The 23,980-nt window shown below is 46.4% G+C and overlaps 1 protein-coding gene across 1 annotated transcript; it reads right to left on the bottom strand.

Moving 5' to 3' along the window:
• Window positions 1–617: 617 nt before the first annotated feature.
• Window positions 618–23,893, bottom strand: LOC118097111 (all-trans-retinol 13,14-reductase). The gene is made up of 11 exons (XM_035139722.2): window positions 23,678–23,893; window positions 19,584–19,766; window positions 16,379–16,620; window positions 14,395–14,596; window positions 12,541–12,738; window positions 11,069–11,188; window positions 10,190–10,328; window positions 8,618–8,727; window positions 5,769–5,935; window positions 3,577–3,736; window positions 618–2,467 (listed from the first exon to the last, which is right to left on the bottom strand). Exons 1-11 carry the CDS (start codon window positions 23,835–23,837, stop codon window positions 2,322–2,324), a joined length of 1,827 nt encoding a protein of 608 aa, XP_034995613.2. The 5' UTR covers window positions 23,838–23,893; the 3' UTR covers window positions 618–2,321.
• Window positions 23,894–23,980: the final 87 nt, after the last annotated feature.

Here is a 23,980-nt window from a genome sequence, read left to right as displayed (position 1 = left end):
CGGCAGGAGAAAATAACGGAGAAAAACGGGAGACGAAGTGATACGGGGGACCATCGGGAAAAGGTAAGTAAAAACGGGGGTTTCCCAGGGGAAACTGGGTACTTGGCAGCTATGACCTGAACTGGGCTGGGGCAGGGGAGCAACAAGGCTGGGGATGCATGGCCACAACAGTGCAGAGGAGCCGACTTGGACCCCAGACCATGGGTGCCTAGCAGCGCACACGACGTGCCATCAATTCATTGCATGCTGCTTCCATGCTTCCATAGCAGCACCCGAGGGGGGGGGGCGGAATAGCAGACCATTCGTGCACATCTGTGGCTGCAGCAGGCCCAAAAGTGGAGGTGGAGGCCCTAGCCCGATTGCTGCCATGGCACTGGAGGTAAGGTAGAGGACAGCCGCGGGCAGAGGCCGGGCACCCACAGTGAAAATTTTGTGGGTGCCCAGGCACCTAGGGTCCCCTGGAGGTGGCACCAGTGTACCAGTGGATGTGTCAGCTGAGTTCTGCCAGGGCATCTGCCCTGCCTTGCCCCATCCAAGTCAGCTGTGTCGGCAGGTAGCAAAGGCAATAGACCCAATTACGTTACGAATACTGATATTGTCTTGCTTACCCTGAGCAAGAACCAACAGACGCAATAGAAATGAATACAGTTTATTTACACAATATCGTGGAAAGCAATTAAAATGTCTTTGCTGGTTGAAGCATCAGTACAGAAGAACAAAACGGCTTGTTGTTACAAAGGCTATGCAATGCCCTGTTGCCTTGAGCAGCCACTTTAGGAGCAGAGAAAAAGAGATGCGGGGAGGTTGTCTTCTGTGGAATGAAGGCAAGTGCTATGGGGCCAGGCAGCATGCAGTGGAGGCCTGAACTTTATGCAAGCCTGGGGCAAGAAAGCTTCAGTGTACATGGCTGAGGTTTGGAGGTTCAGAGACCTTAATACTAGGGTAATTGGAAAGGGAGGGACAGGGACAGCATGAGCAAGGTGCTTATCTGTCTCAAGGAATGGAGACACAGATTGGATGGGGTGTGTGGAAAGGGAAGACTAAATGCTCGGGTTCAACTTGTCCTGACTTGACATCAGCCTACATTTCCTGGTCCTTGTATCTTTATACTGCCAGCGACATCTTGGGAAAGAAAGGTGTTTCTAAGGCGAAGGTGAATGTGTCAAAACCATTTCAGTGGTACCTCTGGTTAAGAACTTAATTTGTTCTGGAGGTCCGTTCTTAACCTGAAACTGTTCTTAACCTGAAGAACCATTTTAGCTAATGGGGCCTCGCGCCGCCAGAGCACAATTTCTGTTCTCATCCTGAAGCAAAGTTCTTAACCTGAGGTACTATTTCTGGGTTAGCGGAGTCTGTAATCTGAAGCATTTGTAACCTGAGGTACCACTGTACTTTGCTATTGCTGAGAAGTGTAATGCTGTTAATGCTATAATTACAGGACTGAAACATTGCTCTTTTAATGTTATGTCTGCTATTATGTTGTTGGTTTATTATACAGTGGACCCTCCGGACACGAATTAAATTCATTCCAGGGGTTCGTCCGCAACCCGAAAAGTTCGTAGGCAGAGGCGCTGTTTCTGCGCATGCATGCAGCTTGATTGAGTGCTTCTGTGCACATGCGCATGGCAAAACCGGGAAGTATATACTTCTGGGTTTGCCGCGTTCGTAACCCAAAAGTTACGTCTCCAGTGAGGTACGTAACTAGAGGGTCCACTGTATTATTACAAAATTGTTTTGGCACTGGTTGATTTTGAGATGTATTCCTGTTTTCTTTTTTGAGCCTGATTCTTTTTGTGGAAAAGCGGCATACAAATAAAATGATGATGATGATAGTGTTACAAGACACCCTGGCCTCCCCTATAATGAAATGCATTGAAAACCATCCATTCTTCATTATTAAGCCTGTTTATCTTCTCCTTTCTGACGTGGACATAGGCCTACAAGAGCGTCAAAAAGCACAGACATGAACCAGGTGAACCATGGAGACAGTTGCACCTATTTCTATCAAGTGGCAGCTGGAGAAAGTGCAGTTGTGACTGCAGAAGTGTTGTGTGTGTGTGTGTTAACTAAATGCGCCGTCCAGTTTGTGCCTCTTTTCAGTACACGTGCAATTTGCATGGGTGAAGCAGCTCATTTTCTCCACACCAATACAAAAACTCAAGCACTGGAACAGAGTGCAATAACACTAAGGCGTATAGTTTTGGCACCAGTTAGCATCCCCTGCTGGGGACATGAAGAACCTAGAAAAGCAGGCAGCTTCCAGATCCCTGATAAGGGAGGAGGGAGGAGGAAATCTCATTTGTGTGGTAGAGACCGAAGGCTTAGTTTCTCTTTTCGGCATCGCTGGCTTTGATTTTTTTGCCTAGCCACATTAAGTCGATGTAGAGGTTACGTTCCAGGACAGCAGAAGCGCAGAGAATGGCTCCGTGAAGGGCTCCTGCGAAACCACCTAAAAGGACATCCTGACCTAGGAGAAAACAAAGACATCAGAGCGACTTGTCAGTCTCTACTCGGTCTATCCTTTTGCTCATCACATCCCCTTGTCAACAGCCAGGAATGTACATACTTTCCGCTTGGGAGAGCATCACGGGGCTACATAAGGGACTTGTGTAGCCAGATGTCAGGGACCGGCTAGACGCTGACTCAGGAGAGGGTTGGGCAGTGGTTTGCAGGGACCTATACCAGTGAGCTGGCAAGAATCAGAGGCAGAGGAAGATTCAGAGCTGGAGGGTGGAGCACAGGATGGGTAGGAAGAAGAGGCAGGTCAGGCAAGTGAAGGGCAAGTGAAGGGCCAAGGGCTTCCCCAGCCTCTCTAGAATGTCCTGAACGCCTGTCCCCTATTGAAAAGGAAGCAGCAGAAGAAGTTTCCACACAGATGCAGTCTCTGGCTGTGTGCCCACAACCCACTGGGGGAAGGTACATAAACTGGTGGAGAGCAGGGGTGCCCAATTGAATAAAATATTGGGTGGGCCCAATAAAATTATATAATGCAGGAAAATTATATAACGGAGGAAAAACTGGAGGAGAAAGAATAAGGAACCATTAGAATATGCAGCAGAAAAGGAAAACTGAAATGAACCATGGAAAGTCGATGGCAAGTCGATGTGCAATGTATCATTTGTTTGTCTTGATTTGTGCAGATATTGTAAAATTGAAAATGATAAAGCATAATAATAAAGTTATCTGTGTCCACCTGTCCAACCAAACCACAAAGGCCTCAGGAATTGGGGCAAGTGTAAGGAATGCTCAAATGCCAACTAAGACCCACTTAGGAAACTATTCTGCTTGCCCACTCCCTCCCTAATGCATGCCCCACTAATGTAGTTTTTGTGCTACTGTGTCGTGTTCATGCCATTGAAAAAGACAGCAGCACCCAACTCTGCTCTCGTTTTAGAATTTCGCTTTTGCTGCCTTTGTTGCCAATTAGCAAGAAGATCTCCAAATCTTGAACACGGGCCCAGTGCAGAAAAGTTATTTATTCTATGCCCTTGAGATGAGGCAGGTTAAAATAAATAAAAGTAATTATAACGGCCAATAGTTGCGGTACACTGGAATAAGTAAGGAGGTGGCATTTACCTGTAAGGTAGAGGTTTGGGACAGGGGTCTGAGGTCGTACTGTTGCTATGAAGTCCGGCTGGAAGCGAGCCATACTGTGGTGTATGCCGTACATCTCTCCTCGCGGAGAAGCTATGTAGTGCTTATTGGTGAGAGGAGTTCCCGCAGAGACACACGCAATCTGAACAGAGAAAGATCAAGTGTCCGGGGAGCATTATTACTGCTAATTCATTTTCACATCATCAGACAAAAAATGGGAAAGGTACTCCTCCACCTCCATTGGACTACTCAAGACCTATTTGCCCCGTGGAAGGCAGAAGGGAAGAATCCAAAACCATGTTTCTGGAAGAGTCCTATTCTACACAGTAGGGACAGAGAACCTTTGACCTTGTGGATGTTGCTGGATGCTAACTCTCGCATCATTGCTGACCATTGGCCATAGCTGATGGAGGGCAGAGATTCTCCATCCCTGATCCATACGATACACTAAACCCATTCTCTGAACATTGACCCTTAGTTAGCCAAAATGTCACCATCACCGTACAAGAGCAGGCAACAGCAGGCTTGGGGGAACTCTGTATGGATAAATATGATAACATTTGGAATGAATTTATACAAAATGTAGTAGGCTGTTAACATTTACATAAGCACTAGGACAATAACACTATGCCAATCTATACAAGAATGTATGGGAATATCGTATATTGCTTTTGGTGTGTGTTTATTTTCATTTTTATATGTATCTTTTTTGTAGTTTTTCCTCCCTCTTGCTTTTCCTTCTTTGTTTTCCGTATCACTTTATTTCTTTTAACTGAAATCACCTTAATAAAATATTTTTTTTAAAAAAAAAAAGGTTTGCAGGAGGACAAATAAAATAAAATAAAGGTATTAAAAAAGAAGGCAGCATTGGGAGGGAGGAATGAGTGCTCAGGGCCTGTAGAATGCAAACTGAATGCTGGGGTGGGGAAATGGAACGGTGCAGCCAGCCACTTTGAAAACACTACATGGCAACTCTTGGCTGTAGGTCCCACTTGCCTTTCGTAATGTTCGTTTGTTTATTTAGTATATTCAACTATGATTGCCTTGGCAGAAGGGCTGTACAGAAAGTGAATGACAAAATAAAATAAAAGCTGGCTTGCATAAAAACCAGGATTATAGGAAGCAAAATACAGCCTAAAGACAAGCAAGCTAGCAAAACTAACATCTGTTTAAAGCCAGTAACGGAATACGCAATAAAACCAAGATTCTGAAAAAAAGCCACTTAAACCAAACCTTCACTCTCTGCCTAGAAGCAGGAAGCAAAGGGGCCGGGCGTACTTCTCTCGAGATCCTGGGTACCACAACTGCTAAGGCCCTCTCCTTTATCTCAGGCAGTGGTGGATCTGAACTCCAAAGTGGAACAAAGGTCGTAGACAGGCTGGTCTCCAACTGTTTTAAGGCTTTAAAAGGGTTATTTGGACCTGGACGAACACGTAACCAGTGAAACATCAAATAAGTGGTCAACAGGACTGAAGCAGAGTTCAGTTTACTACTTGCTTATTAAAAGAATGTGTGGTGGTAGTTGGAGAGGAGGCAAGTCAAAGCAATGCTGCTGGTTGCAACATAAGTTAGTTTCCTTTTTTGACCACGAAATACCCACAGAAAATGTTCCAGACAATAATGGGAACTCTCATAACCACAAGGCAGTGGAAGAAGCTGTGGTTAAGCTATGTGTGTGAAGCAAAGTTCATACCCAGGATGAGAAACAGCATCAAAGGAAGGTAAAAGGTAAGGACCCCATAATGGTTAAGTCCAGTCAAAGGCGACTATGGGGTTTCTCACTTTCAGGCCGAGGGAGCTGGCATTTGTCTGCAGGCAGTTTTCTGGGTCACGTGGCCAGCAGGACTAAACCACTTCTGGCACAACGGAACTCCATGACGGAAACCAGAGCACACAGAAAACCGTTTACCTTCCCGCTGCAGCGGTACCTATTTATCTACTTGCGCTGTCCACGGCTGAAAAAGGTTACTGACCCCTGCAGTAGACCATCTCTCCTCCGTTGACCTCAAAAGGACAGGGGCAGCTATCTCCATAAGGAGACATAAGGAATGCCAAAACCAGGTGCTTATGTAAACAATTCCAAAAAGCAACATCCTTAAAGTTATCTACAGACCTGGGAAGTTGGCTCTTTTCTGATGTACCACACTTTGACGACACGGTACAAGTGTTCTTACCTGATCTTTTATTTGAGGGTAAACTTTCAAAACCGTTTCCATTATGTTGTCCACAAAACTGTTTTTGAAGGCCTCATACACCGCTCCCCTCTTAGAAACCTTTTCTTCCTTCCATTCCTCAAACCATTCGTATTTTGCAGCCGTCAGGACAATTAGAGTGGACTTGCCTATAACAAAAGAGATGCAAAGCATTCATCAGCGCTGTAGTTGCCACAAAGGGGCATCTCACAATCCTATATGCACAGATTTGTAAGGTGTCAAGTGAGGATACGACTCCTGCTGGGGCTTCCTGTGGCATCATGCTTCTTCCACCACAGGCAGCCAGGCTCCATACAGCAAGGGCGTCCTCTAGGCTGCAGAATTGGCCTGAATGCTCCCAGCAGCTGTTACAGCTCTTTGAAGAGGAAGCAGTTGTTGGAATCCAACTGTCTTGAGAAACAACAGAGTCTTCATCCAGGGCGAAGTCACAAAGGTGCCTTAGCAGCACCAAAGGGTGCATATGGAGTTCCTGGGCTGCCCAGAGGACAAGACCCCCTTTCTCAGCCTCACTGATGTGGGTCCAAAGGAAAGCAGAGCAATATGTTTGGCACCAGCTTAAGGAGTCATACAAGCCACCATCCAGGGCCGGCCCTACGGCCAGGCTGGGTGGCGCAGGGCACCACGGTGCCTGCCCACCAGGAGGGCGTCGTGAGCTGCACCCGCCCGCTGGCCGGCCGGTCCGCCGTGCAGCTGCGCGCCCACGGCAACCGCGCTGTGCCTGCCCGCCCGCCCGCCGCACAGCAGCGCCTGTGGCAGCCGCGCTGGGAAACGGGGCGGGAGGGCGCCGGAGGGATCCGGCGCACCACGGCACCAGGGGCGCTTAAGACGGCCCTGCCACCATCCAACCACCTTAGGGACTGTACTCTGGATTTGTATAGCAAGCAAAGCAAAGCAAAGATGTTTATTCGGCTTTACGCCCATCATAAAACACAACAAAACAAAACAAATAAAACAGCGGACTCGTACAAGCCTCAAATAATATAACACAATTCACAGCTCACAGGGACAAATATTAACAATTCAAAAAGAAAAGTTTAAGATTAAGATTAAAATATCAGGCACCACGCTAAAATCAATATCTGACGTCATTATAGAAAATTCTTATAACTATCAATAATCAGCTAACATTCCATTCCGCCTCTTGTACAAGAGGACGGCTGTTATGAATTTAGCAACCTGTAGAGTAATATAAGGATCCACATCTTGAAGAACCCAGGCAAGCTGTAGGTCAACTGGTTTGTATAGCGTTTACTCCTTGGCCTTTTCTTCTTCCACAAGGCAGCGGAGGTTTAGGATCAGAGTCTCCCTTCTCCTAGATGGGTTACCTTCCCAGGCTGGGTCCCATCTGCCCCTCACTTCCCTCTACAGCACATGCAGAAACTTCCTTCTTGACTGTTGGAAGCAAGCCCTACAAAACCCATTTCTTCTAGGCTGGTAGTTTGAGTAATTTCCCCCTTAGAGTATTAATGCAGACTCTGTCTCTTTATGCTGCTGCAGTGATCCAGTCCAGTATCTGTCTGACCTCCAGCCTGTCCTTGAGCAGGCCTTCTGCCATCAGCTCTCATTGCCTTGATCTAACTGATCTCCAGCCCATTCATGACTATGGCCTCTGTCTCATACGCCCACCATCCTGAGTCAAACCCAGACTGAAGCAAAACAGGATGGCTTGGGGAAAAAAGTCACACAGGGCATATTTAAACGATGCAACTCCCTCCCACAGGAGGCAGTGATGGTTGTCAACTTGGGACAGCTTTAAAAGAGGCTTAGACAAATTCATCGAGGAGAAGGCTATCCACAGCTACTAACCGCGATGGCTGTGTTCTACCTCTGTGGCCGAGAGGCACAATGCCCCCAAATGCCAATTGCTGGGAATCATACCTGCCAAGTTGCTGTCAGAGAAATAAGGGACCGGGCTGGAAATAGCAGACCGGAAGTAGCGCTGCCGCCATTTTGGAACTGGGCGGAGCATGCTCAGAAGTGACTTTTGATGCTGCTTTGCCCAGTTCCAAAATAGCCGCCACGCCAGAAGTCGCACTGCAGCCATTTTGGAACTGGGCATAGCAGCATCAAAAGTCGCTTCTGAGCATGCTTCGCCCAGTTCCAAAATGGCCACCGCGCCAGAATAAATCGGGGGAAAACAAAAAAATCCGTTTTTCAGCTAGGAACAGCTGGAAAAACGGGGATTTCCCGGGGGAAACGGGAGACTTGACAGCTATGCTGGGAATCCCAAGTGGGCAGAGCGCTCTTGTGCTCATGCCCTGCTTGCAGACTTCTCATGGGCACCTGACTGGCCACTGTGAGAAGAGGATGCTGTGCTAGATGGACCATTGGCCAGATCCCCAGGCCGGTCTTTGATTAGGGACTGGACTGGAAACTGTTTTTATGCTGAGGTCCACATTCCCTCAGGGCCACAGCGGTGAGCAGGAACAGAATCCAAACTGGGCAGGACACCTCTTTTTTCGGTTTATTTCTATCATCCCTTCAGCCTTAGGAAATAAACAACTACCTGACTTTTAGAAGACACCTGAAGGCAGACCTGTTTAGGGAAGTTTTTAATATTTGATGTTTTATTGTGTTTTTAATATTCTGTTGGGAGCTGTCCAGAGTGGATGGGGAGGCCCGGCAGATGGGTAGGGTAAAAGTAATAAATTATTACTATTATTACCTTTTCCTCCCTCTTCGTCACATGCATGAAATTAAGCCAAGGGCTACTACTTGCCTTCCTGGAGCCCCAAATTCCCAAATCTTCTCCCTCCCCCCCATCCCTTTTAAAAAAGAATAAAGTTGCACCACTTGTTCAAATACTGTACCTGGGTATCTCTTTTCCCACAGGGGATCCTTTGCTGATGAAGAGCCAATATACAGAAAAGGAATCTTTTCTGGAGCAGTTTCTCTTGAAGAATTAATGTAAGAAGTGAACCTATCAAGAAGGAAAACTTTGCCTGAGCTTTGATTCACAAAACTTATTAATGTGTCACTTTTGTATTATAGTAAATATATATATTAAAAAAATTATTTCTGCATTTACCCATTACATACATTCATTTCTTTCACTGTGTTGTTCTAGTTTTTCTTATCATCTCTTTTAAACATCTAAATATAGGCTGGAGGCAAAAATAAAAATAAAAAGAATCTCCGGACAGTTAAAGGCGGCATAGTTTCTAATATCTACGATTTTTGGCTAGCTAGGCCAAAACTTTTAGTTGCCAGTGTCTCTTTTCAAGCCCTGACCACAATCTTTCCTGAGGTAAAGGCCATATCCATTGTGCTGATCTGAGTCACGTTCTGCACCAAAATCCAAAACATTCTCCTGTGAACAGATTGTAGTTCTCAATATTCATGGTCAGGAAAACATTAGGAAGAACTTCCTGACAGTAAGAGCTGTTCGACAGTGGAATTTGCTGCCAAGGAGTGTGGTGGAGTCTCCTTCTTTGGAGGTCTTTAAGCAGAGGCTTGACAGCCATCTGTCAGGAATGCTTTGATGGTGTTTCCTGCTTGGCAGGGGGTTGGACTGGATGGCCCTTGTGGTCTCTTCCAGCTCTATGATTCTAGGTTTTTATTTTAAGAAAAAGAAAAAAAGTTTGGTTGAGCCAGTAGAAAAAGACGTGAACATTAAATTCAGATGTACCCAACCCAAACACAGTCAAGTGTATCTTGCATGCTTGAGTTCAGAGCCAATGTACAAGGTTGTTTGGGGGGCTGTGGGTACAGTAGCTAAAGAAACAAAATGGACATTACTCACCCCTACTGACATCTTAGAATTTTGAAGTGTCAGGCATAGCTCTAGTGGCTTTAGCTCAAATGTAGCAGAGTTTTCCTGCACAGCGCAGAAGCTAGTTGAGGTGGAAATGACTAGTCGGCTAGACGCAGAATAACTATTTGCAAGATTTATTAAAAGAAAATAAAAGCAGCAGAGTTTCTGCATACAAAGCAAAGCAAAATAAATCCTCTCTGTCTCTCTCTCTCCAACCATACGCAGCACTCCTACTCCTAACACCCAACAAGAAACAACTGTGCTAGCATTCCTAGATAACAGAGTTCAGTGCTGGTCATTAACCAATCAGAGTAGTTTCCAGGCCAGGCAGACCTTGGCTTTCTGCCAAGAGTAAATTGACACTGCCTTGAGTTAATTGTATGAAGCAAGAACCTGTAAGTTTCCCATGAGAACCAATTAACAGAAACTGAACATGACAAGTATCTAATTTGAAATGGTGCACTAAGATTCCATGCCTTGAACCTCTGGCTGCATTCTTCACCGATTTGCCCTCCGAACACAACTTACTTTAAGAAGAGGCCTGCTGGATTAACTTGTATTGCCGTTTTTAAAAAAAACCAAACCAAACCACCGCAAACCAACAGGGTTCTCAACTGCTGCAACTTACGCTTCATTGAGGTTGTTGTGTGGGTAGACGTAGTAGTTTTTGGCTTCCAACCCCAATTCTTCCTTGGAACCCTTGAGTCCTATGAAGACAGAGAATCCTCCGACGCTATGATCTATCCTAGAGACCTGGTTCTGAACACCTGCCCAAAGAGGAACAGAGGGGTGTAAGGAGGGAGGGAGGAAGTGGGACAGATGAAGCAGAGTTAAGAATCCAAGCAACAGCTGTTCCAGACAGGAAAACTGGAGGAAAACGACAGGCTTAAGTCAAGCAACGCCTAGGCTAACAGTATAGTAATAAAGAGGACGGAAGAAACAAAAGGCTCGAGAAGACAGACAAGAATGACTTATTGTTTTAAGAGTGGACCTCCGGATGGTAAATCACTACTCCTATTATCCCTAGCTGTCTGGGGCTGATACGAGCAGCCCAAGAACAGCAAAAGTCTACTATGGGAAAGCTTAGGGAAAGCAACATTTACCAGCTATGCTACATTCAGTGCTAAGCGCACACACAAAATGCAAGCTCCTCCTAGCAGTTGAATCAAAGGGCACAATCAGTTGAGGATTGTATATTTTGATCTCTTACGTCTTTAGGATATGTAGTCTTTCTAAAAAACAAAACAAAACCCACAAATGCAAATTGTAGTTACTGGCAGTATAATGCTGGAAATTACAAAACTCTCTTTCTCTGTGTGTGTGTGTGGGCAAACCCACCCACCCTGTGGAATGAAAACTGGCAAAGATGTCTGCATTTTATGCTCTCTCTCTCTCTCTCTCTCTCTCACACACACACACACACACACACACACACACACACACACACCACACAAGTCCACCATACATCTACAATAGTGGAAGCACAAATTGTCCTGTGTCCTCTTACCTGGCAAAGTTCGCAATTCCTTTGGCAGGAGCTGTTCGTAGGTGTTAAAGATGCCGGCATCAGAAATCACAACAGGAGCATAGACGTTGACAAGATCCTGACCTTGCTTTACGCTTACACCTGAAAGATGCAAAAATGTATGTACTGTAGTCCATAAAAGATTTCTTTTAGATTTCTCTAAACAAGAAAAAAGGAGGAATCATTTCCTGCTGGTCGCAGGGAAGTCTCAACAAATGACCATTTCTAGGTAGAAGCTAGAAACTGATGGGTAAGGAGGTACTTTTAAAAAAGGTGTTTTTTTGTGGGGTGGCCCTCAATGTTGCAAGGGTTTCCATTAATTCTTACAACAACCTTGCAAGGCAAGTCATGCTATCAGCCATATTTTTTTTTAGATGTATTGCATGCTGGAGGATATTTATAAAAAATACTGATATGATTTCCACCAGCACAGGAGGGTCAGTGTAATTAAAAGGGAGGGTTTAAGCAGGTAAGCAGCTTATATGTCTTTAAGGAAGTTTAATGTGGGTGGGAAGAGCTTTGGCAGGATTCTTTTTCCCCTTAGTTCTTAGGAAGATAAGAGTCTCCTCTTCCCCTTTCCCCATTTGCTGAGTTTTCTTGGCATTGAAATAAAGGGTGTGGAAGAGTGCAACCCATACGAAATTAATTTTGCAATTAATTATGTAAAATTTCGCCATATCAGACAGTGAGATGAACAATGGGGTTTTTTGGTTGGAAGCTGAACTGCAGCAGAACAGAAACAGCTCTGCATTTGATGAATATGGGGCTTAGTGTTACTTGCAAAGTGGGTCTATCTATGCCAAGCGCTTGGAGAGAACAGATAACATTATTAAGACTTAAACACATATTTATATAGCACATTAGCATTCATATTATAATATCACCTTGTTATAATCCTTACAATAATAACCTTGTAGGACAGATCAGTATTATCCTCATGTCGGAAATGGGGAGGGTACAAGGCTGAGAAGCTTACCTAAGATAATTGAGCTAACTCATGGCAGAGTCTATATTTGAACATAGCTGCCAAGTCTCCCGTATTCCCCGGGAAATCCCCGTTTTTCCAGCTGTTCCTAGCTGAAAAAATGGATATTTTTGTTTTTCCCAGGTTTATTCTGGCGCGACGGCCATTTTGGAACTGGGCGGAGCATGCTCAGAAGTGACTTTTGATGCTGCTCTGCCCAGTTCCAAAATGGCTGCAGTGCGACTTCTGGAGCGGGGGCCATTTTGGAACTGGGCAAAGCAGCATCAAAAGTCACTTCTGAGCATGCTCCGCCCAGTTCCAAAATGGCGGCAGCGCTGCTTCCGGTCTGCTACTTCCGCCCGGTCCCTTATTTCTCCGACAGCAACTTGGCAGGTATGTATTTGAACCAGGAGCTTGACTTATTAGCCTGGTATCTTAGCCACATATCACGATGACTCTTACAGAGAGCTCTATCCAGGCAGCAACTCACCACAGGCTTTTCCTTGTGAATCCACCAAGATTCTCTGCACAGGTGCCTTGGTGAGGACAGCCCCTCCAGTGCGTTCAATGATGGGGATGGAGTGAAATGCAATTTCACTGGAACCTCCCTGAGGGTACCAGGCACCTTCCAAGAAATGATTGACAAGGATTGCATGCAAAGGGAAGCTGCACTCTGCAGGAATCACCCCTGTAAGACAAAGCAAAAGAACTGAAACTTGTGTAAACAAAAGCGGAAAAAGATTTCTTTGCATACAGCTTTCCTGCACATATATATTCTCTGAATGCCAGAAGAGGTCTCATATCAGAAACTTATTTCCTATCAGCATCTTTCTCAAAACAAAACCAAGCATGTTATGGCTTCTACAGATACTGTGCTCTTCGTAGTTTCCATTAATCACAATGTTTTGCTCATCTTTGCATGTGTCAAGGTCTTGTGCTGGTTACTATCCCGTCTCAGCAATAAATTGCAAGTTACTTGCACGAACATTTTTATAATCCATTTCGTCTCGTCCTGTTTGCACTGGTGTAAGCTAAATCCAGTGGTTCTTTGAATCTATCAAGAGTGGATTGACAGAGCACATGCTTTGCATGCATGCAGAAGGTCCTAGGTTTAACCCCCAGCCTGCACCCCGGTTAAAAAAAAGGATCAGGCAGAAGGTGAAGTCAAAGGCCTTTTGTCTCTTTGTCCCTTCTCTGCTGGTGACATAGGGTCAATTTCAACATATGACAAGAGGTTATCATGCTAAGCTCTCCCCCCCTTTACCCTTATAGGCTGTCATTTGTAGGCCCGGGAAAACTCAACACAATGACAAGTACTGGACAGTACAAAGGCAAGGGGGACGCAGGTGGCGCTGTGGGTTAAACCACAGAGCCTAGGGCTTGCTGATCAGAAGGTCGGCGGTTCGAATCCCCGTGACGGGGTGAGCTCCCGTTGCTCGGTCCCAGCTCCTGCCAACCTAGCAGTTCGAAAGCACGTCAAAGTGCAAGTAGATAAAAAGGTACCACTACAGTGGGAAAAGGTCCGTATAGTTAAAGCTATGGTTTTCCCAGTAGTGATGTATGGAAGTGAGAGCTGGACCATAAAGAAGGCTGATCGCCGAAGAATTGATGCTTTTGAATTATGGTGCTGGAGGAGACTCTTGAGAGTCCCATGGACTGCAAGAAGATCAAACCTATAAATTCTTAAGGAAATCAGCCCTGAGTGCTCACTGGAAGGACAGATCATGAAGCTGAGGCTCCAATACTTTGGCCACCTCATGAGAAGAGAAGAATCCTTGGAAAAGACCTTGATGTTGGGAAAGATGGAGGGCACTAGGAGAAGGGGACGACAGAGGACGAGGTGGTTGGACAGTGTTCTCGAAGCTACGAACATGAGTTTGACCAAACTGCGGGAGGCAGTGGAAGACAGGAGTGCCTGGCGTGCTATGGTCCATGGGGTCACGAAGAGTTGGACACGACTGAACGACTAAACAACAACAACAGCGGGAAGGTAAATGGCGTTTCCATGTGCTGCTCTGGTTTGCCAGAAGCGGCTTTGTCATGCTGGCCCCATGACCTGGAAGCTGTACGCCGGCTCCCCTCAGCCAATAACGTGAGATGAGCGCCGCAACCCCAGAGTCGGTCACGACTGGACCTAATGGTCAGGGGTCCCTTTACCTTTACAAAGGCAAGGAGGAGACCCTGGACTCTTGATATCAGCGGCTGCCGTGTTGATATTCTCTTCATTGTCAAGTTCCACCCACACATAGAAGAGGCTCCTTTTTGCCTCCTTAGAAAGGGCAAAGGGACTGTCCTTATGTAACATATGCTAATTTCAGATGGCAGGGGAGGGCATATCGCTTACCATAGGTAGGGAAGATATAACTGAAGACGGCTCTCAGGTCTGCATTTGCCGTCAGCTCAGCCACCACTTCTGAAAGGCTTTTGACTGACATTCTAAAGAAAGGCGAGATCCAGGCCAGCAGGCCAGTGTGGTGCACAAACCAGACCAAGGGCATCGGGAGCATTTTCAGAATCCCCATGTAGGTGCTCCCGCTGGCAGTTTTCTGCAAGGTGGAGGGGCAGAGAAAGAGAGAAAAACAGTGAGGCACACAGTGAGGCAGCAGAGGACCTCCATCTTAATGTTAATGAACATACACAGGAGCGGTGCTAGGGCTTTTTGCGCCCTAGACAAAAACTCTTTCTGGCGCCCCCCGGGTGCATGCGTCATGACGCACACACGCCACTGATGCCCCTGCGTCCCCTCCATTGGCGGGAGGAGCGCGGGCCAAGGGGGGAGCTCGGCGCCCTCCCGCCTGTGGAGGGGACGCTTTGAGCTCCTCAGCGGCGGCGGCTGCAGTGAGTGAGCAGCGGCAGCCGCGCCCATAGCTGAAGGCTTCAGCTGCGGGCGCTGCCGCCGCTTGCTCACTGCAGCCACTGGGGAGCTCACAGCATCCCCTCCGTGGGCGGGAGGGCACTGAGCTCTCTTTTTGGCTCGCGCTCCTCCCACCTGTGGAGGAGACGCTGGGGGCTCCTCGGCGAGCGGGTGGGCGGCCGCGGCAGCGCCCATAGCTGAAGGCTTCGGCTGCGGGCGCTTGCCGCCACTACCGCTGCCGCTCGCTCACTGCGGCCACCGCTGGGGAGCTCTCGGAGTCCCCTCCAAAGGCGGGAGGGCGCTGAGCTCTCCTTTTGGCTCGCGCTCCTCTCGCCTGTGGAGGGGACGCTGTGAGCTCCTCGGGGAGCGGGCAGGTGGCGGCGGCGCGGGGGTATTGCGGGGCAGGCTCGGCAGCGCCCCCTCCATTTTGACGCCCTAGGCCAAGCATCCCCAAACTGTGGCCCTCCAGATGTTTTGGCCTACAACTCCCATGATCCCTAGCTAACAGGACCAGTGGTCGGGGAGGATGGGAATTGTAGTCCAAAACATCTGGAGGGCCGAAGTTTGGGGATGCCTGCCCTAGGCAATGGCCTAGTCCGCCTAAATGGACGCACCGGCCCTGAACATACATAAGAAATGTCTGATTTTCAACAAACAGATTCTTCATCTCTCTTCTTGTTTTTCCCCTTCCCAGCTTTCCCTTTCCTTCTTTCTTTTATGCTTTGTTTTCTTGATGTTAACTAAATAGCTATACCGTGGTACCTCGGTTTCCGAACGTCTCCGTTGATGAACATTTTGGTTTACGGATACCGTAAACCTGGAGTAAATGCTTCGGTTTTCGAACACGCCTTAGATGTCTAACATGCCACATGGGTTCTGCTGAGTGCATGATCCTGAGGCCTAGCTGTCAGCTGCTGACTTTTCAGTTTTTGAACCTTTCAGAACTCAAACGGTCTTCCAGAATGGATTATTTTCAAAAACTGAGGTACCACTGTACTATTATATTTCGATCAGAAATGTTTCTTAGTTGTTATCTAGATTGAGAACGTATAAGTGTTATGCGCTGTTAAATTGTTAAAAAACTGAATAAAAATTCTTTTTTTAAAAAACGACGACATCAGTAAGGCTGAGGATTTTGGCATTTTTTTCTGCTAAGCACAAGGAAGTGGCTGTAGAGCAAAACAGCAAAGTGGGGCCATAACTGAGTGGAAGAGCATATGAAACTTACTGGGTGATTTTGGGTACGTTCACTGCCTCTCATCTCAACCTACCATACAAGGTTGTTCTGAGGATAAAATAGGGAGGGGAGAAGTGTGGTGCACTGCCTTGAGCAACTTGGAGGAAAATATACTATATAAATGTAATAAATCAACTGGGGTTTTTTGGTTAAAAGAAACCTTATCAATGTAAACCTATTAAGACTCGAGAGCCAGTTTAAGAGGCCTTTCACCAGAACCACTTTTAAAAGGATTACCTTTATAAGTGTCACAAATCTATCAATATTAGCTTCTTCACCAGGAAATTGTTTCTTTAGGCCTTCTGTATATTTCTTCTTCCCACTGTATAGGTAATACTTCTTGCAGTTGCCAGGATCTCCCAAAATAACAGTATCAAAGGGAGAGTCCATCTGGGCCCATTGGAGCTGCCCGTCGGTAAGTTGGTCAACAATCATGCGCTGGGAAGAATTCTCTTGCATCCGCCCTATGTAATGGATCCCTGGAAGACAACCCACGAAGCGTTATAGTGAAAGAACAATAGCAACAGATTACAGTGGTACCTCCACTTACAAATAACTCTACTTACGAATTTTTCTACTTACAAATGGAGCTCCGTCCGCCATCTTGGAAGCGGTTTAGATAGGATTTTTTTCTACTTACGAATTTTTAGATAGGATTGCTTCTACTTACGAATTTTCTCTCCCAATGCATTCCTATGGGATTCGACTTACAAATTTTTTCGACTTACAAATGTGTGTTCGGAACACATTAAATTCGTAAGTAGAGGTACCACTGTAGCTCCTAAATTTTAGGATCTAGGAGGGGTATACTTATCTGGACTTAGAGATAAACTGCTTAGATCAGGCATCCCCAAACTGCGGCCCTCCAGCTGTTTTGGCCTACAACTCCCATGATCCCTAGCTAAGAGGACCAGTGGTCAGGGATGATGGGAATTGTAGTACAAAACATCTGGAGGGCCGAAGTTTGGGGATGCCTGGCTTAGATATTTAGATATTTTACGGCATATATATCTTTTTAAATGAATAAAATGAACTAGCTTAATAAAATACCAGCATAATATCTGAAATAATTGATTTGGTAGCTATGGTGCTGTTTTACTGCTTTGCTTTTAGGGTTATGCTTTTTTTAAATTTGATTTTTTTAAAATAAAAAATATACTTGGAGCTTTGATTTCATTTTTTTTCATGGAAAGGTGGGATCTCAAAAGAAATATACTGTATATAATTCTTTTGGGAATTATAGGGACAGAACTACCTAAACTGTATAGAAACTTATTCATTTATGCTGCTACAGCAGCAAGAATGTTACTTGCCCCAAAATGGAAAGAAGCAGAAGTCTCAGCAAAGGAAAAATGGATGCAAAAACCTATGGAATATGCAGAAATGGTGAAACTTACTGGAAGAATAAGAAATCAACTTTTTATAAAGGAATGGAAATGGTTTATTGAATATTTACAGATAAATTGCAAACAGATAAAAACACTGGCAGGATTATTGTAATAACCTGCAGTTTTATAGGAGTGTATATTTAAAGAAGATGAATATATGAGCAAATCAGGTTAATTTGGATATGCAGAAGATATGAAAAATAAATTTAAGGAACCACAAGCCAGTATGGCCAACAGAGTGGGCCTGACACATTACCTGCTTTCTGGTTGTGGCACAGGTAGTTTTGATTTAAGGATGCTGGATATCATGTGTCCAGGGGACTTTTAAAGTACAGGACGTGGATAGCTGGACAGGATAGGGAAGGAGAAGAGAGAGAAAGAAAGAAAGAAGGAAAGAGAGAAAGAGAGCGCTCAAGTGAGGGAGAGAACGTCAAGTTAGATCAAGGGATTTGCTTCCTTTTCAGCCTGAGGGCCACACTCCCTTCTGGGCAACCCTTCCAAGGGCCACATGCCACTAGTGGGTGGGGCAGAGACAAAGGTGGGTAGAACAATTCTATCTAAATGTTACCTGTGTACAGCAAACCACTTTCTATCCTCCACCCAGAAAAGCACTGAGGCATTGTCAGAGTTCAAGCATACATATGCCTGGATAGAGCACGGTGCTGATAACGCCAAGCTTGCATTTTCGCACGGGACGGCTACGCGTTGCAGGGGGTTGGACTAGATGACCCTCAGGGTCCCTTCCAACTCTACAATTCTATGATTCCAGCCAAGCAAAAACATTTGGGGTGTGAAGCAGGGTCAGTGAGGAACACATGGTCTGGAGAAGGTTCTGAGGGCCATAGTTGACCCTACAGACCTGAGGTACTCCAGCCCTGTGCTAGATATCATGCAAGACCTGTTTTAGTCTTAATGCTCTCATTTAAAAAAAAATTAAATTATTTAGCACTGAAACCATATCATCCAACTGAGGCACACCACTTTTGGGTGGAGAGCTGCTTTGTTTTGAAACACCATTAAGTGATTGTGCTGCTCACATCTGTGAAGGAAGGGCAGAGCTGGGCTGCCACTTCTGAGAATGCCCCCTCATGAGTCACCGCTTGAGAAGGGCAACCACCAAAGGCCTCAAAGCCTAGGGAGGTATATCAAGGAGCAGGTGGTCTTTCAGGTATCTGGGTCCTGAGCTGCCTTATATGTCAAAACAAGCACTTTCAATCTGGCTCGGTGGCACATTGGCAGCCATTGCAGAGCGTTCAGCGCTGTTTTTACCTGTTGCTGGGAAGCTGCCCCCACCAGTCAAAGTATTCTGCGCTAGTTGCAGTTTCTGAACCAAGACCCAAAGCCAGTCCTACTGTACTCCATGCTCTGGTAAGCTCCTGATTTGACTGGTGTAATGCATTGTACATGGGGCCGTCCTTGAAGATGATTTGGGAACATCAACTGGTGCAAAATGCAGTCTACTGGTTCAATTTAGAGGTCGTATAAAGCTAATGCAATTAAATAATAACAATAATAGTAAAATTATTTATACCCCGCCCATCTGGCTGGGTGTCCCCAGCCACTCTGGGCGGCTCCCAACAGAATATTAAAACACAATAAAATGTCAAACATTAAAAACTTCCTTAAAGAGGGCTGCCTTTAGATGTCTTCTAAATGTCAGTTAGTTGTTTATTTCCTTGACATCTGATGGGAGAGCGTTCCACAGGGAGGGTGCCACTACCGAGAAGGCCCTCTGCCTGGTTCCCTGTGACCTCGCTTCTCGCAGGGAGGGAACCACCAGAAGGCCCTTGGAGCTGGATCTCAGTGTCCGGGCAGAACAATGGGGGTGGAGACGCTCCTTCAGGTATAATGGGCCAAGGCCGTTTAGGGCTTTAAAGGTCAGCACCAACACTTTGATTTGTGCTTCAAAACATACTGGGAGTACAAGCAAGATTTAGTCCTCATTACAAGTCCAAGGATATATATATATATATATATATATATATATATATATATATATATATATATAGTCATAACTGCTCCGGCCCATGCCCAGCCTGACTAGGTCACCTTACCTACGTCAAACTCAAAACCTTTCTCGTTGAAGGTATGGCAGCAGCCCCCTGCCTTCCCATGCTGCTCCAAGACCAGCACACGCTTCCCAGCTTTAGAGAGCATCACAGCCACCGCCAGGCCCCCATAGCCGCTTCCAATGACGATGGCGTCCAGGCTGTCAGGAACCTTGTCCCTGGAGAAGCCTGGAGGGGAAAGAGAAACAAAAGGCATGAATAACTCGGCATCATTGTAGAGGAAGAAGAGTACACTATTTGGAGACATGGAAATGTTACTTTGGGGGAATCAATAGAAAATCCAGGAGGAGAGCCCAATACAAGAATGGACGACGAACAAGATCAGAGCTGAAAACACACACATAAACATACAGGTCTTTTTGTTTTTAGAATGAGGGAGCCATTTTGAAGTGGTTGAAAGGAGGGCGTTTCATCAGTGCTCCAGGATCAATCAGTTCTCTCTCTCTCTCTCTCTCTCTCTCTCTCTCTCTCTCTCTCTCTCTCTCTCTCTCTCTCTCTCTCTCTCTCTCGTCTTCTTCCAGGCAAGATAGGTGTTGGTTTTGACCTATAAAGTTCTTATAGAACCAGCGTGGTGTAGTGGTTAAGAGCGGTGGACTAATAGTAATCTGGTGAACTGGGTTCGCTTCCCTGCTCCCCCACATGCAGCTACTGGGTGACCTTGGACTAGTCACACTTCTCTGAAGGAAGGGAAAGGAGATTTATTTTACATAAATGAATTAAATATATAGACATATAATCCCTTCTGACTCCACCCCCCCCCCAATTGTGGATCTTAATGTAATGATTTTCCCCTCTGCATCTCTTTTGAAACACCATGAATTCTTTCTCAATCCATAGTTCAAATTTTTTACAAGTTTTCTGTCAGTCCTACCAACGTATGTACGTAGTTGTTTACAATAGCATTCAAAATAAATTACAAACTTTCCCCATTCTTTATTAAAGACCTCCTCTTCAGCATAGTTCATCAATTCTGTCAATTCTTGGTGCTTTCTATTGGGCCTTCATCCTGGATTTTCCATTTTTTTCCAGGTGAGTATGACCAAAATGAATGTTCCCATGTCTCCAAAGAATGCACTATTTTCTCCCCTCCCCTCTCCTGCTATACCACATCCAAGCTGTTTGCAAACACTTACAACTTCTACATCTGCTCTGCACCTACGACTGAACCTCCTTCGCCTTCCTCTGGTCTTCACCTGTCTAAGATACTACAGCTGCTTCCCTCCTCTACTGTCAATGTAAAGCAAAAAGTCCCTACCGGGTTCCTCTCTCTTTGCAAAACAGCTCAAGGTTTCCATTAAAATGGCCACCACTGGAGAAGACCCTTGTCTGAAACCCTAGCAAGCTTCCGAACGATCGAAAACCAGAAGTGAGTGTTCCGGTTTCCAAACGTTCTTTCGGAAGCCGAACCTCCGACAGGGTTTCCACGGCTTCCGATTGGCTGCAGGAGCTTCCTGCAGCCAATCGGAAGCCGTGCTTTGGAAGTTGAACGTTTCGGAAGTCGAAAGGACTTCCGAATGGATTCTGTTTGACTTCCAAGGTACGACTGTACTGAACTAGACATAGCACTGGTCTGATTCTGCCCATGACAGCTTCCTACTGTTCACGTTTTTTAAAAAAGATTTGTTTCAAAAGCAAAAATACCCGATGAGCTGGAAATCTTGCAAAATTCCCCACCCCCATTAAAGTTGCTCAATGTACAAAATTTTCTTTAAAAGAAAGGCACCGAGGACCTCATAATTTTGCCACGGATCTTGAGACTTGATTGTTAGGCGATGCCCTTATGCACCAGCTGATAAAGGGCGAGAACCGATGACTCTGTTAAAGCAGCATTTAGCTTTTATATATGCATGCTTGATCCATACTCCTTGCCTGCTGGCTGTATTTCCATTAATGTGAAGCGACAACCGAAAGGTAAAAACCACCTGCGGCACATCGTGTCTGTTTTACAAGGCACTAGCTGCAGTTAATTTAACCAGATTACAGTATATAAAACGAAGGCCTTTCCTTCCTCATTCCTGTTTAGGCAACTGCTTAAGAATGGTAGCTAGTCCACCGTTTGGGAGAGAACTACTTAGCCATTGATTTCTGATTTCTACATCACACTAATCCAGGGGTGGAGAACATTTTTCAGCCTGAGGGCCACATTTCCTCCTCCCATTTTCTAACCTCCACCCAGACAAGCAAGAAGCATTCTAAGACTCCCAGGACATATTCCAGCAAGGCAAAATCCTTTGAGGTGCAAAGCAAGGACAGGGGAGAGTTCGGAGGGCCAGATAAGTGGGGCTTAGAGTTGGCACCTGATGTCGACGTACGGATTAGACGCACATCTGCTGGCTGTGTCATTTGGCAACCATGAGAAGGGCCCTACATACCTTCCACGTGAGGCCAACCAGGGTCCCTCATTGCAAGAAAGAGCTTGATATGTGTATGTCAATATGTGTATAATGTATATTATAATTATAAATTTAATTATACCCCACCTTTTCCCCTGACAGGGACACAAGGTGGCATACAGATAAAAATAAGAACAGCTGAAAACATAGGAAAAACCCCCAATAATTCAATACAATAAAATTTTTGATAGAGCTAAAAATAAAACTATTTAAAACATACAGATAATTACAATTAAAAACAGCACAGCACACCCTTTCATTCAAAGCTCTCTCTCTCTCTTTGTGCTCACTGAGCACATGGTTGAACGCTTGGGATGTTTTGTGCTTGGTGTGCTTTTTTTTGCCTCAGTGAAACAAACTGACAGTAGACTGAACTCTGGGGTCAATCTGATTAGTTCTCCTAAACCGGAGGGCAGGGGACAGGGCAGGAGAAGGACCAGATTCAGAGAGCAGGCAAGAGCGTGACCTCCCCCAAACCCCAGGGATTATTGACACCTAGACAGGGCTATCCATTTGTCAATCACCTGGCATCAGTCTAATATCATTCTCCTTTGCCCATGTGCTATGAACACGGTTGGGCAAGAGTTCAACTACCGTATTGGCTGACTGGGGTGATGGTTGTAAAAGCACAGGACCTTGGCACCAGCAGGCAGTGATGACATCGACTGCAAGGCAGGGGAGCCTGGCCAGAGTGCTGAAATCTCTGGAAATGGCAAGGAGGAGGGGAGCAGGACCACCCACCATTTTAATCCCTGAAGTGTTGCAGAGGTTTGGAGGTTGGCTATTGAAGGCACTAGCAGGGATGCTGCTACTTCCTCCACCCTAAAGGCCGGCTCCAGAGTGCTCCCACCCCCTTAAGTCGCACCCAAACACCGTGCTGGTATTCCGGGAGAGTCCCTGGCACGCTTGGAAGGCCAGGAAACCTTTGGACAGCGGAAGGTGCTGACAAATTGGGAGAGCAAAGGTCCGGGAGCTCATGTAAAAGTGGAAAGCGGGGCGAGGGAGGCCAGTGACCTGTAGGGACTAGAAGCATGTGTGGGATTTGAGACGAGAGAGGATGTCAGTCTAAGGATTTAAGGAGGGGTGTCGGATGATAAGAGTGACAAGGGGATGCTTGTGGGAGCAAAGTGTTGGGCAGAGTTAAGGTCAAAGTGAGACATGGGGACACGGAGGCAGACATGTGGGGGCAGGGAGGGGCAGCTGCCCCCCAGGAAAACAAAAACAATAAAAATACATAGCTGAGGTTCTGCCCCCCCCCACAAAAGGCCTGACCCCCGTGACAAAAATTCCTGGCTACGCCTGTGCAAGGGGAGAAATTTGCAGTAGTCAGGGTCCAGGAAGAGCTAGGGGGCAGCAGGAAGGATTTATTGCACCTCTAACTCAGATTCTTTTCCCCAGATTGCTGAACTCTGGCAGGCAAAGCAAGAGCTGAACTCAACAGGGCACGAAGCAACAGAAACCAGCAGGAGCCCTTCTCTTATTACCCGAGAGTAAACCCCATTGAACACAGACTTTACTCTGGAGTAAACATGTTAAGAACTCCCGCGCTGCCCACCACCACTGGGCATCGTTCACACGCCACTTGATCCCCCACCCAGCAGCCCGTTTTTTTTTGGGGGGGCTCCCTTTGCCACCCTGGCAGCGCCCCACGCCGGGGTTGGCTAGCTGGGGCTGGCCGGTGGCTACCTTGCTTGAGGACCTTTTTGCGCGCATCTTTGTCGGTCACCAGAGGCGCGGGCGGCCGCCTTGAATCTGCTCGGAAAGGGTTGGAAGAGCCGCTCCGGGTGCCTAGAGCTCTCCAAATGCCCAGGAGGAGGAGCGCGCCCACGAGCGCGTACACCCACATGGCAAGCGCTGCGAGGACGCGAAAGTGAGACGCTGGCTCAAAGCGCGCAGACCTACAGCAGCAGCCTCCTCCTTCCTCTAGTAGGCTGGCCCCCGCGCGCTCCTGCCCCTTAAAGGTGCAGTCCAGCCTTGCACTTGAACTTG

The sequence above is a fragment of the Zootoca vivipara genome, chromosome 15 (genome assembly GCF_963506605.1).
Source record: "Zootoca vivipara chromosome 15, rZooViv1.1, whole genome shotgun sequence".
Taxonomy (NCBI): Eukaryota; Metazoa; Chordata; class Lepidosauria; order Squamata; family Lacertidae; genus Zootoca; species Zootoca vivipara.
This window is presented reverse-complemented; position numbering and strand designations above follow the sequence as displayed.

Excerpts from the sequence above, each read along its gene's own strand:
- LOC118097111 (XM_035139722.2), bottom strand. The coding sequence starts at position 23,837 with ATGTGGGTGTACGCGCTCGTGGGCGCGCTCCTCCTCCTGGGCATTTGG. Across the intron at positions 14,597-16,378 it reads GATTTGTGACACTTATAAAG|AAAACTGCCAGCGGGAGCAC; the intron begins GTAATCCTTTTA and ends TCCACCTTGCAG. Across the intron at positions 12,739-14,394 it reads TTATATCTTCCCTACCTATG|GGGTGATTCCTGCAGAGTGC; the intron begins GTAAGCGATATG and ends TTTGTCTTACAG.